Genomic DNA, 19,223 nt, shown 5'->3' with positions numbered 1-19,223 from the left:
CATTCAGGTAGTTATGCTCTATAAAGTTGCACAGACACTGAGTTAGTGAATGCTCTACTGTAGCCTCTGGGTAAACATGGGGTTAGGTTCCTGAGAGCCTCTGTTCGCTACATTTTCATTAGCCATTCATATATAACCTTGTTTTATGTGTGTTTCTGTTTAAAGACACCTTATTCAATGTATATTGTTAATTCATTGACATTCAACTCATGATCAGCAGCACTGTAGCTCATGCCTGCATGAAGCTTCCCTAACACACGTGTTTTCTCCATAAGGCACATCACAGCCTTCTTGCACTTAGGGCTGGGGACATTTTAAACAGCAAAATCACCAACATAAAGCACACAGATTTGAAAACAGTAGCCCTAAATAGATCACAAAGAGGATGCTTATTCACCATTTCAGCTGGAACAGGAAGGCAAGGCATGGCCTTGTTCCTCCTGGCTAGGAACGTTCATGTGGATGACTGATTCTTTTCCAGTCCATGTATGTCCACAAATGGCCACTGCAGTGCCACAGACACTGATTGTGGGTTCATAAATTTCAGAGGGGAGGAAAATTGGCAAATACGGAATCTGTGAATAATGAGGCTCGCATGTATTAAGTGGTATTTAGAAATTTTTTTAATTGAAATTTTGAAAATTTTTTGACACTAAAAAAGATATTAATGAAACATAAAACTTAACAATGAAAGCAGAAGAAAAACATGGTAGAAACAATTACTACAAACATTTTAGTTTCCAATTTCGTATAATGTTATAAAATTTAGAAGGAGATAGTCTATTGGTTAATAGAAATAGTGAGTGTAATTTCTTAGCTTCTGCTGTGGGAGCATGGCATACAGCAGCCTGGGTTGGGGGGAAGGCGGGTCTGTAATGTTCCAGCCTCTGTTGGCTCTGTCTGCTGCTTTTGGGCAACACCCAGGCTTGGAGATCTTTATTATTACTTTCTGATTTTGCTTATTCTTTTTCTTTTCCAACCAAGAACATGCTAATTCTTTGAAAATTAGTTTGCCAAGCAGCCAATTTAGTGAATGACCAATTTACTTAATTTTTCAAGTTTCAGTTTGTGAAAATCTGGTTCTTTTATCTGTATATAAAGTTTACAGTTCATATTTGATGGGAAGTTTTGGTTGACTAGCTTTTATTTCTTTATAGCACTGTTAATAAGTGTTTGCTGTGTTATATTATAAACATTTAATATTGAGAAAATATATTTCATATTTTATCTTCCATATTTTAGGATTTCCTAAGATAATTTTTCCAGTTTATAATTTTTCCAGTTTATAATTATTCTTTTTAAAAAACATACAATTTTTAGGGCAGGTTTAGGTTCATAGCAAAATTACAGAAAGTACAGAGAGTTCCCGTATACCCCACCCATACCCATGCACACACACTGCCACCCCCACTACAGTCACCATCCCACACCAGAGTGAAATGTTTATTAACTGTTAATGAAGCTACATTGATATTTGGGTCATTGTCACCCAAAGTCCATAGTTACATTAGGGCTTACTCTTGGCCTTGAACAGTCATTGGGTTTTAACAAATGTGTAAGGATGTGATTTTGCTATTACAGCGGCATATAGGGTTGTTCCACTGCCCTAAAAATCCTGTGTGCTCCACCCACTCACTCCTTCCTGCCTTCTGACCCCTGGCAATCACTGAGCTTTTATTCTTTCTGTAGTCTTGCCCTTTCCAGAATGTTACATATTGGGAATCATACAGTATACAGGATTTTCAGATTTGCTTTCTTTGCTTAGCAATATACGTCCCAGCTTCCTCCATGTCTTTTCATGGCTTGATAGTGCATTTCTTTTTAGCACTAAATAATATTCCATTGTCAGAATGTTTCTGTTCAGCCCCTCACCTACACAAGGACATCTTAGCTGTTTCTAAATTTTCTCAGTTATCAGTAAAGCTGCTAAAACATCCATGTGCAGGTTTTAGTGTGGACATGTTTTCAACTCCTTTTGGTAAATCAACAAGGTGTGCAATTGCTTGATCATATGGTAAGAGTATGTCTAGCTTTGTAAGAAACCACCGGGCTGTCTTCTGAAGTGCCCATGCCATTTCACATTCCCATCGGCAGTGAGTGGGAGCTCCTGTTGCTCCACATCCTCCTCAGCATGTGCTGGTGTCAGTGCTCTGGGTTTTGGCCATTGTAATAGGTGAGGTCCAGGTTACTTATTATTTCTTTCATGGATTGTGTCTTTGGTGTTGTATCTAAAAGTCATTGCCAAACTCAAGGTCCCTTAGATTCTCTCTTGTGTTATCTTCTAAGAGTTTCATAGTTTTGCATTTTACATTTAGGTCTATGTTCCATTTTTGGGTCAGTTTTTTTTTAAAAGAGAGTAAAGTCTGTGTCCAGATTCCTTTTATTGCATGTGGACGTCCAGTTGTTCCAGCATCATTTGTTGAAAGGACTGTTTTCTACACCTGTTTTGGTAGGTGCATGTTTTTGGGATTTTATATTGATGTGTAATTTAAACAAAATTTGAGACATCGATATTATAATCAATTTCTGGGATACTCATTTCTTTTGTACTTCCATGAAAAGTTTAATGTTCAGGTTGAGTCTTTACATTGCTACTACTAAGTTAACATAACCCTGTTTGAAAAAACCAAAATCTCAATGTCTCATCTGTGACAGGATCGTCTTAGCTGTATTATTTTATTTTTCAATGTTACTTTCTTTTCTTTTTAAGACAAGAGTCTCACCCAGTCTGTTGCCCAGGCTGGAGTGGAGTACTGCCATTGGCTTACTGCAACCTCTGCCTCCCGGGTTCAAGCCATTGTCCTGCCTCAGCCTCCCTAGTAGCTGGGACTACAGGCGCCCACCACGACCACACCTGGCTAATTTTTTTTGTATTTTGTAGTAGAGACAGGGTTTCACCCTGTTGGCCAGGCTGGTCTTGAACTACTGACCTCAAGAGATCCACCCGCCTCGGCCTCCCAAAGTGCTGGGATTACAGGTGTGAGCCACTGAGCTCAGTGGTATTTTCTCTATCATAAACATTAACTACTACTTGGTGATCTCACACAAGTTCTTCAGAAGGCATATCAGCCTTCGTTTTTCCCCTAGAAAGTAACACTTCAAATATACCATCTCGTGTGTGACAGTACTTTTTTTGTTCGTTTTTTAATTCATCATTTTTTCTTTCTCCAAATTTTAGACCTTTTTTATCTTCTTTCACCTAAAAAGCCCTCCTACCCGCTGGTTGACTCAGGGATTGAATTTGTATTTCTCACCGTTGGTGAACAGATCCCTGCGTTTCTGTCATGATGTGGTTGCTCCTGCCCAGCAGTCAGCAGACTGGTCCATACGCTGAGAATGGTTTTTCCATTTTTAAAATATTGCTTAAAAAAGAGAAGAGGAATATGCAAGAGAAATAATACATAGCCCACAAATCCTAAAATATGTGTCATCTTGGCAACCCCAGTTTGCCAATCCCAAATCACTTTTCCTTGTTTTCTGCTTTTGATGTATATATTATTGGCTTTGAGCTGCCTTATTATGCTGTTTGGTTGGTAGGAAATGGAGGAGGAGGAGAAGAAATGGTTTTCTGAATATGAGACATATTTATAGGAAGATTGAAACATTTTGTGATCTTTAACTTTTGACATATTTCTTAAAATGTTGCTATGAAAACTCCGAAAATCTGTCAATTATTAATAATTGTCAGAAGTCTTTAAAAATTGATAAAACTATCCTTTATAAATTGCTGTATATTTTTATATACTTAAAAGGAATGTATGTTTGGTGAATCTTTAAAGTTTGGTAAATTCACAATTGATTATCAGCCAAATGACTCCAATGTCCTACAGGTCCTTGAGTTTGTGTGTGTGTGTGTGTGTGTGTAACATACATATAACATATATATAACATATAAAACATATATAACATCTTTTTTAATACACACACACACACGGATGGGATTATTTAAAGCTTGTCTTTCTAGGACTGGAGGTTTTAACCTGAGATCTGTGGGCTTGGAAAGTTTGTGAACTTCCTAAAATAGTGTATTGAAATCACAGTTGGGGGCTAAAGAGGGGGAGGAGCAGCTATGGGAAGAGGGTTCATATTTTTCAGTAATTTTTTTTCTTTTTTTATACTTTTGTTGTTAAAAAAAAAATTATTACTATTATTTTGAGACCGGATCTCACTTTGTTGCCCAGGCTGGAGTGCATTGGTGCAATGATGGCTCACCACAGCCTCGAACTTCCCAGACTCAAGCAATCCTCCCACTTCAGCCCCCTGAGTAGCTGGGACTATGGGCACATGCTACCATGCCAAGCTGATTTTAAAATTTTTCTGTAGAGATGAAGTCTCACTATGTTGCCCAGGCTGTTCTCAAACTCCTGGCAACAAGCAGCTTTCCTTCCTCGGCTTCCCAAAGTGCTGGAATTACAGGCATGAGCCACCACACCCAGCCCTGTTTTTTTCAAGAGTTTAGGACCCCAAATGGTTAATTACCACTGATCTAGGAGAAAAAATACCTGCCTGTCTTTTTTTGGTCTGGCTGTTTTTAGAGGGAAGTAAATGAAATATAATGGTGAGATTTAAATATCCGAAGGTCGTGCAGGTAAATGTAGCTGTAGTATTACGTACCTGAATATGGGTGAGAATTTTGTGGGTCACACCTGCCACACTTCACGTGTCCACACTTTTTAGGGTATGTGCTGTTCTGTTTTCCAGATGAGCAGAACTACATTCTCCGAGATGCTGAGGCAGAAGTACTTTTCTCTTTCAGCTTGGAAGAATCCTTAAAACGGGCACATGTTTCTCCGCTCTTTAAGGTACACTTTAAGGGAAAAGTAAATCAGTCCAAGTAAGCATAACACATGGACCTGCTGAAGGGAACTACCAGGTGATTTGATGGGAAGTGCACTTCCAGGGGAGCTGGGCTCACCCTGCATCCCGTTTACCACTTGGCTTCCTTCTTGGACATTGCCACTGGAGGTCTTCCTCCTGTGAACCACAGCACATCTCTAGAGAACTTTTCTTTACTATAACGTTTAAAAATAAGTACACAAATTTAATAAATACATCTCTGAGAAATAAGTTGTTCAAGGAGTAGGTTTTTGAATAATTGTTAAGAGGCATGTTCATTTTTCTGCTTTTAATAAATCTTTAGAGGACATTGCTTACTTCATACTATTGTCAATAAATGTATATTCAGCTGAAGAAGATACTTGGGAAAATATTCAGTGTGCATAGATATAATTTAGAACTAAAGATTTTTAAATGTTAGATAAGTGTTAGAACAGTTAGGAATTTTTTTTTGTATCAAAGAACTAAGTAAATCAATAAAGATAATCTGTTCTTTAACCTTCTTAAGGAGTCAACAGGAATTAGAAATGATTTGCAGTTTAAGAGAGAATAGTATTTTGTGGTATCCTCAGGAGCAAGCTTTTTAGATAATTAAATCTTAAGCATCAATATCATTTCCTGCTCTGAGTTCAAATAATATGGAGAAAATAAAGAAAAGGGATACAAGCCAGGCAGCATGCTACGCCAGAGGCTGTTGCTGGGCAGATAAGTGTGGTGAAATATAATGCTGATTTAAAATTGTATAGAAATTGTGAAAAATATTTGCAATATTATTGCTTATTCACAAAACGACTTGTTTTAGAGACTTAAGTTCTGGTTACTTTAAATCATCTTCAGGCATACTTAACATGTGAAAATGCTTAAATTCCAAATTTACATCGCTGGATTCCTCTTCCACTTCAGACTGAGTGCTAGCAGGAGAATAGTAGCTTCATAATGTCATAAAATTAGAAATTTTGTCAAAAATCTCAGGGCAGAATCTATGAAAATTATATACTCTAAAAATTAAAGCATTTTAAGAACACAATACATATATTTTCATTTAATTTTAGGCAAAATATTTTTACATCACACCTGGCATCTGCCCAAGTCTTTCCACTATGAAGGCAATCGTAGAGTGTGCAGGAGGAAAGGTGTTATCCAAGCAGCCATCTTTCCGGAAACTCATGGAGCACAAGCAGAACTCGGTGGGTAGAGCGGAGTCCACCGGCGAGTCCGTCGTTGCCCTGTATCAGAATCCGTGTTCGGTCACTGAGACACTCGTTTTCTTTTCCTTAGAGTTTGTCGGAAATAATTTTAATATCCTGCGAAAATGACCTTCATTTATGCCGAGAATATTTTGCCAGAGGCATAGGTACGTTTCCCTGCTTACGTATGTGAGTGTGTGTGCACACAGCAGTGGATCTCTCTAACAGTCTGTTTCCACCCTGTTCAGATGTTCACAATGCAGAGTTCGTTCTGACCGGAGTACTCACACAAACGCTGGACTATGAATCATATCCTTTTCAAAAGAGAATAAAAAGTAGATGGGTTGGATATGAAATGGATTTCCCAGATTAATAAGGCAGTAGCTTTCCTGTTTTGCAAGCCATTTTTCCTTTCTTTGCTATCGTGATTTATGCAGTGAACAATTCTTTTCTCTTCAGAATATTCATTTGAGTTGCTAGTGAAAACATTCTCTTAACTTGCTGAGAGTTCAGTTTTAATAGGTGATGTTAATTAGAAAGGATCTGTGCTGTCTAGTTTATGGAGGTATTAAAGTATTTGACAATTAGATAAAATAGAAAATAATTGCAAAAATAAATACATGTTCCTTTTTATCAGCTCATTTTTGAGTTTGTAGTTTTCAAAATGAAATTTAGTTCGTATATAGCCTTTGTACTCAGGAACTTTGGGATGGGAAATAAATTCTACTAAATAGAAGTGGCAGAGTGAATACTTTATCAACGTGTCAAGAAAATGCAAAGTCAGTCTCTAGAATAATGACACGCTTAGACTTTTTTCTATTTCAGACATTCAGGAAAAAATAAAGCTCATCATCTGTTATTTGAATTCCTATTAAAAATCTCTGAATTATTATTTTAATGTATGAACAGCCCATCAGTGAAGCAAAACATGCCTTACAGGTCATTATGGGAAAATTCTGTTTGAACTGCCGTTTCCCATTGCAGAGGGCCTTCTGCCAGGGTTTTCTCCGGACTTCTCCCTGTGGCTCCTGCAATGAGGCTGGAGGGCTGAGCTCCTCCTCCCTGTGAGGGTGGGAGCCTCTGCCACCTCTGACCAGTGTCAGCCTCAGTGGACCGTTCCTTACGCAGGGGAATTTTGTGTTTGGGATAGGACTGCTTCAGTAAGGCACAGAGGTCAGAATGATACCATCCTTGCCGAGTTTTTTTCTCTTTGTGTGTGCCTGTTTCATCCAGGTAATTACATTTAAGTATATTTACATTTAAATACACTGACATTCATCCAGTTAATTACATTTATCAAACATTTTCCTCTTAACCCTAAAGAGCTTATGGTTATAATAGTAGACAGAAGACCTTGATATCACTGAGAGAAAAGCCCTTTTAAAGAAGTAAAATTTGGCTGGACGCGGTGGCTCATGCCTATAATCCCAGGATGGGAGGCCAAGGCAGGCGGATCACCTGAAATCAGGAGTTCGAGACCAACCTGGCCAACATGGTGAAACCCTGTCTCTACTAAAAATAGAAAAAAATTACTTGGGCATGGTGGCGGGCACCTGTAATCACAGCTACTTGGTGAGGCAGGAGAATCACTTGAACCCGGGAGGCAGGGGTTGCAGTGAGCCAGTATCACGCCATTGCACTATAGCCTGGGCAACGAGTGAAACTGTCTTTAAAAAAAAAAAGAAGTAAAATTTGCCTCAGTCCCAGAAGCCAATGTCATGTTTAGCCATAAATAGCCTGTCTAGTTGGAATGAGGCTTGGTGCAGAAGTGCTCTTATCATTCATATCAGAGCTTGGTGTATTCCATACCGCCATCTATTAGAAAATTATTGCAGGAGCTACTGATAGGAATGATAAGAGGCATGCTATAAGCATTTGGTTTTTATACAATATGTACTCTTGCATGTTTTCCAGACTTTTTTCTGGCATTCATATTTGTATTTGTGAAAGCCTGTTCTATACTACATTTACTTTCGGAAGAAATTGCTTTAAAAGTTATATGGGTGACTTGTAAGTATTACCTTGGGGGCCTTTTTTCATATCTGTAACTTGATTAATTTTGCCCAAAGCGGACGGTTTAGAATTGCAGAGGTCGGCACCTGCTCCTGAAGGTATAGGTAGGAATCAGCTGTTTGTATTGGGGCTTTGGGGATGTCAGCTCTTGGGGGCTGTGTGGTGTACATGTTAATTAAAGGACACTTCAGCTATTGCTGGGCCTCAGCTCTGGCCGCATGATGGATCCCCTGGGGAGCTGGCACAGGTGCTGATGTCCCTGGGCTGAGCGAGCCTGTGTGCCAGGGCTGAGGCCCTCCTGTGATGTGGGTGTGCAGCAGAGCGATTGGTTTGAATGGGTAAGAAAGAGGCTGTAGCATTCCTACAAGGGTGTCCCTGAAACTGGGTGATGAATGTTGGAACCCTTGGTTTCATGTTTTTCTTTTGCCTTGTGTTTGAAAGTCGTTTTCCTCAACAAGCCTACATATAAGTTTAACTGATGGCGTCTAGGCTGCAGTGCGTGTGGACTCCTGCGGTGCAGGGCCAGCTGTCTGGCTGGCAAGGAGCTGCCGCGCTTCCTTCACGTGCTCTTGTTTTCCAGCTGCTTTCTTGGGGGATCAGACTGTAAAGCAGGAAGACAGATATAATAAATATACTGCATCTTTTTAAGATGTGCAATTTTATTCTGAGGAAACATAAATTATGTTTTGTATTATATGACTTTAAGAGCCCACATTAGGTTTTATGATTCATTTGCCAGGTTTTTAAATGTTTTCACAAAACTGTTATGGGACTTCAACTAGAAATAAAATGGTGTAAATAAAGACCTTGCTATCTCTAAATTATGGATGTTAAAGATTTGAAATGTTTTGTACTTTGATTATTTTTATTTCTTATACTCTGTTTTCTTTTATATTGATATCTTGCCCACATTTTAAATAAATGTACTTTTGAACTTAGAATTGAGTAATCCTTTATTATTCCACATTTTTTGCATAACTTTTATAATTTACATCAAACTGGATCACATTTTAAGTAATTTCAAGACAAAATATTTTCCAGTAAATTTTTACCTCAAGAAATAATTTCTAGAAGCCAGCCCCTTTTTTTGTCACCGTAATAAACTCCATCCCAGGCAGGGGCGGATTCAGATTATTTTGCAATCACTAAACACAGGCGCAACCAGTGAGAGCCAGTGACGCTACTGAACTTCCATCTATCCCGCTTCTTTCCAGACCCTGTTGCAGTACACGTCTTGTTGGATCATAGGTGTAATAAAATGGTAGGAGACCGTCGGTTTATTAAAGATGAGCAGGGCAGTAACTGCTAATATCTTTAGATCGTGCTGACCAGTGCTGTCACAGACATTCAGAGCTGTTTTTTAACAAACATTGTGCCTCAAAATATGTCTACTTTTAAGCTTGTATTTTTGTGCCTAAATAAACTTAGAGATACTGACTTCTCTCTGAGTAGATGTGGAACTGACCTTTTCCCCTCATGTACCACAGGTAGAATTGGTGTTGCTGTAAAATATTTTAGATTCTGTAGAATCCTGGAAGTACAGAAGCGTTTCATAAATCAGAATTTTCATTTGCAAGTATTCAAAGTACTTCCCTACTACCTAGAAGCTTGAAGGCAAGTGACAATCATTACAGAAAAAATGGGCCTTCTGGGCAGAGTATAATGCGTCTGTTAATCTTTGGTGGAGACAGGGTGTTTATAGAACCAACATACAAATATGACTGATTTGATTAACCTTTCAATTAGTGCTTTTTTTTCAAAAGCTGCCAAGAAATAATCCTTAAAAACTCCAGGAGCTGTCTAAAGCCAACTGGCTTGCACAGCTGTTAAGCATTGATTTGGTGACTAAGAGGGACTTAGATAAACATATAAAAATAAAAAGATTTCAAGTAAATACTTCTTAGAAAAAAAATGATTAGATTGGACAAATTATTTCTTACATGAAAAGAAAATCTCATTTAATCCTATTTTCATCTGGCTCGGTGTCATCTAATATATAATAGGAAAAACATGTAATTTAAACATTTTTAGTAGCTACAATAAATGTTTTAAAATTAGTTATAATATGTAGACAATACATCCAAATATTGCTTCTGCCAGAAGTAATCAATATTTTTAGAAATTACTGAGATATTTTTACTGTTTGAGGGGTGCCAAGTCTTGAAAATCCAGTGTATATTTTACACTTAGACGACATCTCATTTCTGAAATTTTCATTGGAAATACTTGATCTGTTTGGATTTCACACCACTTAGAGTTGAAAAAGTACATCGTGTATGTTTATAAACTCAAATTATTCAAAACGTAGTTAAGTGGCTTCCAATAACCGAGTTAGTGCCAGTTTTTAAGTTAACATAAAGTGCAATTAAAAATGCAGGTCCTCCCTTGGACAAGGCACTTCTCCAGTGTGCAGTGAGCAGGGGCGGCTGATCACTGAGAAGATGAACAGCTGCCCTTCACTGTGCTGCCACCTCAGTTTACCCTGAATTCTGTAACACTGGCAAGTAAGGAACGGCAGGCAATGTGTATGCCAATGATGAAGACAGAGATATTCCATCCAGATCATCCCATGATTGTTTCTTCGTGTAGGATAATTAAAGTTATCTACATGATAGGTCACAAAAAGTGTATTTTTAATCTATCTAGATGCTAGGTATTGAGAGGAAACTCGGAAGAAATAATGAGTATCCTAGCTCCAGGAGTTTAGCCTCATTAGGAAAAGTTAAACAACATAATGTCAATCCAGCAAATATTTGGTAATTTAAGAAAATATTTGAATAGTAATAGTTGCACAACTTTAAGAAATGTTTTAGCACAGAAAATAAATGAAGATAATTGTATCCTCAGCTCTTTAAACCTCAGTGCCGCTCCCCATGAAGCTCTCCCAAATTACTTTGTTGAATTTTTAAAAAGTGCATAATTACATACTAACTTTGTAGGAAGTTTAGCTACCTCCTGAAATGGACCACGTGTGTCCCCGAGGAGTTTCTCTCGCCCACCGCCGAGCCGCTCCATCTCTAAACTTCAGTGTTGCTGGGCTCACTCCTCAGCAGTTTCCACCCTCCAGGGGTACAACTAAACACAGGTCACCCCTCCTTATCTCCAAGGTTTGTTCCTCCAACCGCAGAGCTGTTCGTATCTACCTGTCCCCTCCCGCACTCGCTGAGTTCATTTCTTTTCCTCTTGTAAATGTTAGCAAGGTTTACATCTGTCTCCTTTTCTCAGTCCCTTTCCTTTCAGGTTGCCCTCTGTACTGTTCAGGAGTAATTTTCCTGAAATAAGATTCTGTTTCTCATATTAATGCTAAAAAGAAAACAGAGTCCAAGATGAGATGTTCCACATCTTTTTTTTTTTTTTTTTCTTTTGTTTTTTTTTTTTGAGACCAAGTCTCGCTCTGTAGTGCAAGCTGGAGTGTGGTGAGATGATCTCGGCTCACTGCAACTTCCACCTCCTGGGCTCAAGCGATTCTCGTGCCTCAGCCTTCCAAGTAGCTGGGACTACAGGTGTGCGCCACCATGGCCAGCATCTTAATCTTTTGTAATGTCACCATCCCAGCCCCTGACTCCCATTACTCACGTGGAATCAGATGTGATTACCCAACCCTGCCAAACACTTCACAGGCCTCTCTCACTTTATATGCTATCTCCTCCTATTAGAAGAACTCCCATTCCTACATGGCAAGCTTTCCCCTCATTTAGACTGTAAGGCCTTCCTGATCTTTGCAAACATTCTAGTTTCCTCCTCTTTGTGTCCTCAGCCCTCTCTGATACAATGGAATAGATGTCTTAGAGCTGAGTGGTTACTTTTTTGCAATCTGTTTCTCTCTGCCTTAATAAAGCCTCAGAAACAGATTTAGGCCCTCTTCACCTACGCTATCTGTGGTAGGCAGAATTATAGACCGCCAAAGATACCCTAGACCAGCAGTCCCCTACCTTTTTGGCACCAAGGAGAGGTTTCATGGAAGACAATTTTCCCATAGATTGGGTGGGGGTTTAGGGGAAGTTTCAGGATAAAACTGACCTCAGATCATCAGGCATTAGATTCTCATAAGAAGTACACAACCCGGATGCCTGGCAGGTGCAGTTCACAATAGAGTCATGCTCCCATGAGAATCTAATGCTGCCACTCATCTGATAAGAGGCAGAGCTCAGGCGGTAATGCTCACTCGCCCACCTCTCACCTCCTGCTGTACAGCCCGTTTCCTAACGGGCCATGGACTGGTACTGGTACGTGACCTGGGGGCTGGGGATCCCTGTCCTAGACCTAATCCCCAGAACCTGTGGCTTCTACGTTAGCTTAGTGGCAAAAGAAACTTTGCAGGTGTGATTAAGGTTAAGGACCTTGAGATGGGAATATGAGCCTGCATTATCCAGGAAGGCCCGAGCAAGCCAGGAAGCCCTCAGAGCGGAAGAGAAAGGCAGGAAACTGGGTCGGAAAATAGGACCTTAGTCCTACAGATGTGAGGAACTAGAGTGATTTTATTCCAATAAGACCCCACCAGACTTCTGACCTACAGAACTGCAAAACAATAGATTTTAGTTGTTCTAATTTAAGCCACTAAATTTGTGGCAATTTGTTACAGCAGCAATGGAAAACTGACAGTATCCCAAATTTTTGTAGACTGCATGGCATTTAATAAGCATTTGCTCAAAATGTGTTGAACTAAAATTATCATGGAGGGAAAATAAGGAATAGTTTTAAGCTTTTGGGGGGGGAGGGAGGGATAGAATCAAAACTATTCCAGAAAGATTAATTTGAAAGTAGACACATTGAAGGCAGGTAAGTGAACAAAACATGTTGGATTCGTCTTTAAAAGAAGTAATAAGACCTGGAGTTAGGATAGACTTAGGGAAAAAGGGGGTGTTTGAAAGGAAAACATTGCTTTGTTCATGATTTAAACTAAAAATTTTACATTTGGAGAAAAGTAAGTAGTCATATCGATATAAACAAGGAACTTGGTAAGGCAGCCAGAGAGAATTTTATAGTGAAATTAAGGCTGCAATTTGGGTAAGAGGTGTAGGCTGAGTTCCATTACTGGGGAGTTGTCATAGTAGCATTAGGTAATTGTAGGTCAATGCTCCCTAATTACCCTTTGTACTGCCAAGGACTGGGGCTTGAAGACCACTTCTCAGTGGTCAGTGAAAGATACCAAAGGAATGGTTGGCAAGGTAAGGTGAGAATCTTGATGGTATGAGACCTCAGGTTTCAGGGAGACATTTGTATCTATGGCAATATGGTGGACACAGCTGTCTTGACTAGCACTCCTTCTGAAAATGAAAAATGCTAACCTTAGGTAGATATAGAAAATAAATTCATGAGCTGGCAAGACAGGAGTACTCAGGCCAAGAACTAAGTAAAGAAGAAAACTCAGGGACTAGCTAAGCACTGAGGCCAGTGCCTTGAGAGCATTTGTCCAAGCAGCTGAACTTGAGTTTCACAGCCTCACTGTAGAGAAGGTAAGTGTTCAGGGCCTGTCCAAAGTGAAGAGTCAAATAGAAGATCCTCCTTCCCTAAGACTGGAACCCCAAAGGGCTATACCCCAGGTATAAATATGAAATAGAAATAAACCTAAATCTGCCCCCAACAACCCTGGGAGTCACTGCCAGTCTTGAACCTTAGGGCTGCCGCACTAATTCACAATACATAGATGGTCCAAAAACCCCTCAAGCTCAGAATTTAGGCTAGTAACACCCTAAAACAATTGCATAAGGAACTACAAATCCTCCTTGGAGAAACCGCCCTCCCCGTCTTGGACTAAACACATACTTATCCCACAGAGAAAGCAGCAAGAAAGCAAGGCATCATGAACAAAAATGGACACACACCAGACATAGAAATAGGAAATAGAGCCACATAATTTGGAATTACGAGAGAACACAACAGAGTTAGTATCTCCTGAGACAGGCTTAAAATGTTAGCAGGAAATAAATAGGAAGGATGACCCAGCAGATTTGAAAAAGTATCAAAAGGAACATGTGGAAATAAAATATAATTAAAATATAAAACTTAATGGAGTAGTTCACAGGTGACATGATCTTATATGTAGAAAACCCTAAAGATACCACCAAAACAAAAACACCAACCTGACAGAACTAATAAAGCAGCAAACAAAGTCAACACAAAAATCAGTTGTATTTCTACATACTAACAATGAACAGTCTGAAAAGGTAATTTAAACAATTCCATTTACAATAGCATTACAAAGAATAAAATACTTGGCAATAAACTTAACCAAGCAGGTGAAAGATACATGTGCTGAAAACTACAAAATATTGATGAAAAAAATTAAAGAAGATAACAATAAATGGAAAGACATCTCATGTTCATGGATTGTAAGACTTGATATTGTTAAGATGTCAATACCAACCAAAGCAATCTCTGGTTTCAATGCAATCCCAATCTCAATGACATTTTTTCCAGAAATAGAAAACTTGACCATAAAATTCACATGCAATCTCAAGAGTGAACAGCAAAAGTGATCTTGAAAAAGGAGAATGAAGTTGGAAGTCTTACTTCCTGACTTCAAAATATTACAAAGCAACAGCAATCAAGACAGTATGATGTTGGCATAGAGACTTCTTGACCACTGAAATAAAATAGCCTAGAAATAAACCTTTGCACATATGGCCAAATGATTTTTGGCAAGGGTGCTAAGATTTTCAATGGGAGAAAGGACAGTCATTCTAACAAATGCTACTGGAAAAACTGGAAACCCACATGCAAAAGGATGTTGCTGGAACGTTACCTTTCACCATGTGCAAATGAACTCAAAATGAATCAAATTCCTAGAGCTAAGAACTAAAACTATAAAACTCTCAGAAGACAACATAGAAAAGCTTTATGATATTGGATTTGGCAATGACTTCTTGGATACAACACCAAATGCACAGACAATGAAGGAAAATATAAATTGGGCTACACAAAAATATAAAATGTTTATATATTAAAAGACAACAGAGTGAAAAGGCAACCCATCATATGGAAATAATGTTTGCAAATCATATATCTGATAAAGGATTAATATCTGGAATATATAAGGAACTCCTATGACTCAACAACTAAGAATTAACTTGATTAAAAAATGGGTAATTGATGTGAAATAGACATTTCTGCAAAGAAGACATATAAATGGACAATAAGCACATGGAAAAAAAAGCTCGGTGTCACCAATCATTAGAGAAATGTGAATTAAAGTCACAATAAAATACCACTCCATGTTGGGAGAAAGGTTTATGGGATGCCTGCATAAACTGGCCATAAAAATATGAGACAGTAAGTTGCTGAAAACCACAAGAGGCCTCTGAACAAGAAAGCCTTCTTATCACCATTATGTTCCCATGCTCTGAGCAAGACTTGCTCTCTTATCCATAAACACTGTGTTCAAGGAGAAAGACACTCCTTTGAAGCATTAGAATGTGGTTAGATATGCAGGCTCCTAGTTAAGCCCAGTCCCACCGCTAACTAAAGATAAACTATTTGAGCACAAAGGAGATTTACTTAAACCGCCACTGCTATGGATTACGTGTATGATACACTGTCTGCCTTCCCCCGTTTCACTCCTGAACATCTGCTTCTCAGCTCTAAGTGATTGTACTCAGTAAATAGTGTGGAGACCAGAGCTCTGAGCCTTTGCAGCCTGCACATTTTGCACTGGCCCCCTGGCTCCCCACCTTTCACTCTTAACTTGTCTCTTCTCATTCCTTTGTTGCCACCAAACTTTGGGTACCCACAGTGGTGTTGAGACTGGACCCCAACAACTCCACACTCATTAGAATAACTACTGTCAGAAAAAAGCAGGAAATGACACATGTAGGTGAGGATTTGGAGAAATTAGACATTTGTGCACTGTTGTTGGGAATGTAAAATGGAAAACAGTATGGCATGCTCTCAAAAAATTAAAAATAGTATTAACATATGATTTAGCAATTCCACTTCTGAGTATATACCCAAAAGAATTGAAAGCAGGGGCTCCTTAAGATATTTGTAAGCCTATGTTTATAGTAGCAGCATTCACAATAGACAAAAGGTGGAAGCAAATCAAGTGTTCATCATTAGATGAATGAATAAACAAATGTGTTCCGTTCACACAAGGGAATATCATTCAGCCTTAAAAATATCACTCAGCCTTAAAAAGGAAGAAAATTCTAACACACACTACAGCATGGATGAACCTTCAAAATATAATGCTAAGTGAAAGAAATCAGTCACAAAAGACAGATAATATATGATTCCACTTGCATGAGGTTCCTAGAGTGGTCAAATGTATAGACACAGAAAGTAGAATGGTGGTTTCCAGGGACTGGGAGAAGCATGGAGAGTTATTTAATGGGCATAGAGTTTCAGTTGTAAGATGAAAAGAGTAATGGAGATAGGGTGGTGATGACTGCACAACAATGTGAATGTACTTAAAAATAACAAACCTCTACATTTAAAAATATTTAAGATGTTAACTTCTGTATTGTGTATATTTCATCACAATTTAAAAACAAGGAAATGCAGAGCCCTAGTTTAGCCAGTGAACTGGTGACAAGGAGGTTGGCCAAGGGGAGATTCTGTTGTGAATTCATATTTTGCTCTTCCACAGGACTTTCTTTGTACTTCTCTTGTGTTCAAAACCTGATATGGTCTGTCTTTGTGTCCCCACCCAAATCTTATCTTGAATTGTAGTCTGAATTGTAATCCCCACGTGTTGGGGCAGGGACTTGGTGGGAGGTAATTAAATCATGTGGGCAGTTACCCCCATGCTGTTCTCATGATAGTGAGTGTGTTCTCATGAGATCTTATGATTTTATAAGGGGCTTTTCCCCTTTTGCTCAGCACTTCTCCTTTTGGGCACTATGTGAAGATGGACATGTTCGTTTCGCCTTCCACCATGATTGTAAGTTTCTTGAGGCCTCCCCAGTCCTGTGGAAGTGTGAGCCAATTAAGCCTTTTCCTTTATAAATTACCCAGTCTCCAGCAGTTCATTATAGCAGTGTGAGAACAGGCTAACACAATAAATTGGTACCACAGAGAGTAAGGTGCTGCTATAAGGATACCCAAAAAATGTGGAAACAACTTTGGAACTGGTAATAGGCAGAGGTTGAAACAGTTTGGAGGGCTCAGAAGAAGACAGGGAAATGTGGAAAAGTTTGAAACTTCCTAGATACTTGAAGGGTTCAGAAGACAAGGAGATATGGGAAAGTTTGAAACTTCCTAGAGACTTATTGAATGGTTTTGACCAAAATGCTGATAGTGATGTGGACAATGAAGTCCAGGCTGAGGTGGTGTCAGATGGAGGTGAAGACTTTTTAGGAACTAGAATGTAGTTGACTCTTGCTATAGTTTACCAAAGAGGTTGGTGGCATTTTGCCCCTGCCCTAGAGATCTGTTTGAACTTGAGAGGGATGATTTAGGGTATCTGGTGGAAGAAAGTTCTGAACTTTAGGAATTTCTTTAGAATTCTGCTTTAGAATTTTGCCTTCTAAAGCATAGCATTCAAGAGGTGACAGAGAATAAAGTTTGGAAAATTTGCAGCTTGACAATGCTGTAGAAAAGAAAAACTCATTTTCTGGGGAGAATTTTATGCCAGTTGCAGAAATTTGCATAAGTAATGAGGAGCCAAATGTTAATAGCCAAGACAGTGGGGGAAACTGTTTCTAGGGGATGTCAGAGACCTTTGCAGCAGCCCCTCCTATCACAGGTCTGGAGGCCTAAGAGGGAAAAATGGTTTCATGGGCCAGGCCCGGGGCCCCTCTGCTGTGTGCATCCTGAGGACTAGTTGCAATGCATCCCAGCTGCTTCAGCTCCAGCTGTGGCTAAAAGTGGCCAAGATACATGCTCAGGCAATTGCTTCAGAGGGTGCAAGCCCCAAGCCTTGGCAGCATCCACATGGTGATAGTCCCTTAGATGTGCATTAGACAAGAATTGAGGTTTGGGGACCTCCACCTAGATTTCAGAGGATGTGTGGAAACACCTGGATGTCCACACAGAAGTCTGCTACAGGGGTGGAGCCCTTATGGAGAGCCTCTGCTAGGGCAGTGCTGAAAGGAAATGTGGGATCAGAGCCCCTACATTGAGTCCCCACTGGGGCACTGCCTAGTGGAGCTGTGAGAAGAGAGTCACCATCCTGTAGACCCCAGAGTGGTAGATCCACTGGCAGCTTGTACCATGCACCTGGAAAAGCCAAAGACACTCAATACCTGCCATGAAAGCAACTGGGAGGGGGGCTCTACCCCGCAAAACCATAGAGGCAGAGCTGCCCAAGGCTGTGGGAGCCTACCTCTTGCATCAGTGTGACCTGTATGTAAGACCTGGAGTCAAAAGAGATCATTTTGGTGCATTAAGTTTTAATGACTTCCCTATTTGATTTCAGAGTTGCATGGGGCCTGTAGTCCCTTCATTCTGGCCAAGTTCTCCCATTTGGAACAGGAGTATTTACCTAATGCTTGTACCCCCATTGTATCTAGGAGGTAACTAACTTGCTTTTGATTTTACAGGCTCATAGGTGGAAGGGTCTTGCCTTGTCTCAGAAAAGACTATGGACATGGGCTTTTGGGTTAATGCTGAAATGAGTGAAGAGTTTGGGAAACCATTGGGAAGATATAAATGTGTTTTGAAATGTGAGAAAGACAAGATTTCAGAGGGGCTAGGGTGTATAATATGGTCTGGGTCTATGTTCCCACCCAAATCTCATCTTGAATTGTAATCCCCGTATGTTGGGGGAGGGACCCAGTTGGAAGTAATTGAATCGTGGGAGCAGTTACCTCCATGTTGTTCTCATGATATTGAGTGAGTTCTCGTGAGATCTGATGGTTTTATAAGGGGCTTTTCCCTCTGCTTGGTGCTTCTCCTTCCTACCACCATGTGAAGAAGGATGTATGTGCTTCACCTTCCACCATGATTGTAAGTTTCCTGAGGCTTCCCCATCCCTGTTGAACTGTCAGTCAATTAAACCTCTTTCCTTTATAAATTACCCAGTCTCTGGCAGTTCTTTACAACAGCATGAGAACAGACTAACACAAAACCCAACATCCACATACAGAATTAAATAATAAGCCAATGTACCTCTGTGTATGTGTGTTTCTCTCTCTCTCTCTCTCTCTCTCTCTCTCTCTCTGTGTGTGTGTGTGTGTGTGTGTGTGTATGCTTTTTTTCTGTGTCTTTTTATGAAAACAATTTTGGCCTAGAAAAGATTTAAAATTTACC

At 39.5% G+C, this 19,223-nt stretch overlaps 1 protein-coding gene across 11 annotated transcripts in view; it reads left to right on the top strand.

Moving 5' to 3' along the window:
* Nucleotides 1-8,661, top strand: part of PAXIP1 (PAX interacting protein 1) — a 59,618-nt gene extending 50,957 nt beyond the window's left edge. For all 11 annotated transcript variants that reach the window (XM_065542831.2, XM_074036449.1, XM_074036444.1 and 8 more), the window contains 5 exons: nucleotides 4,702-4,802; nucleotides 5,889-6,023; nucleotides 6,115-6,190; nucleotides 6,272-6,336; nucleotides 8,504-8,661. In XM_065542831.2, coding sequence (XP_065398903.1) covers nucleotides 4,702-4,802; nucleotides 5,889-6,023; nucleotides 6,115-6,190; nucleotides 6,272-6,336; nucleotides 8,504-8,515 — 389 coding nt within the window. In that variant the 3' untranslated portion in view covers nucleotides 8,516-8,661. The remainder of the gene's footprint in view (nucleotides 1-4,701; nucleotides 4,803-5,888; nucleotides 6,024-6,114; nucleotides 6,191-6,271; nucleotides 6,337-8,503) is intronic.
* Nucleotides 8,662-19,223: the final 10,562 nt, after the last annotated feature.

Source organism: Macaca fascicularis, chromosome 3 (genome assembly GCF_037993035.2).
Source record: "Macaca fascicularis isolate 582-1 chromosome 3, T2T-MFA8v1.1".
NCBI lineage: Eukaryota > Metazoa > Chordata > Mammalia > Primates > Cercopithecidae > Macaca > Macaca fascicularis.
Note: the sequence above shows the minus strand (reverse complement) of the source record. Positions and strands in the feature narration are given on the sequence as shown.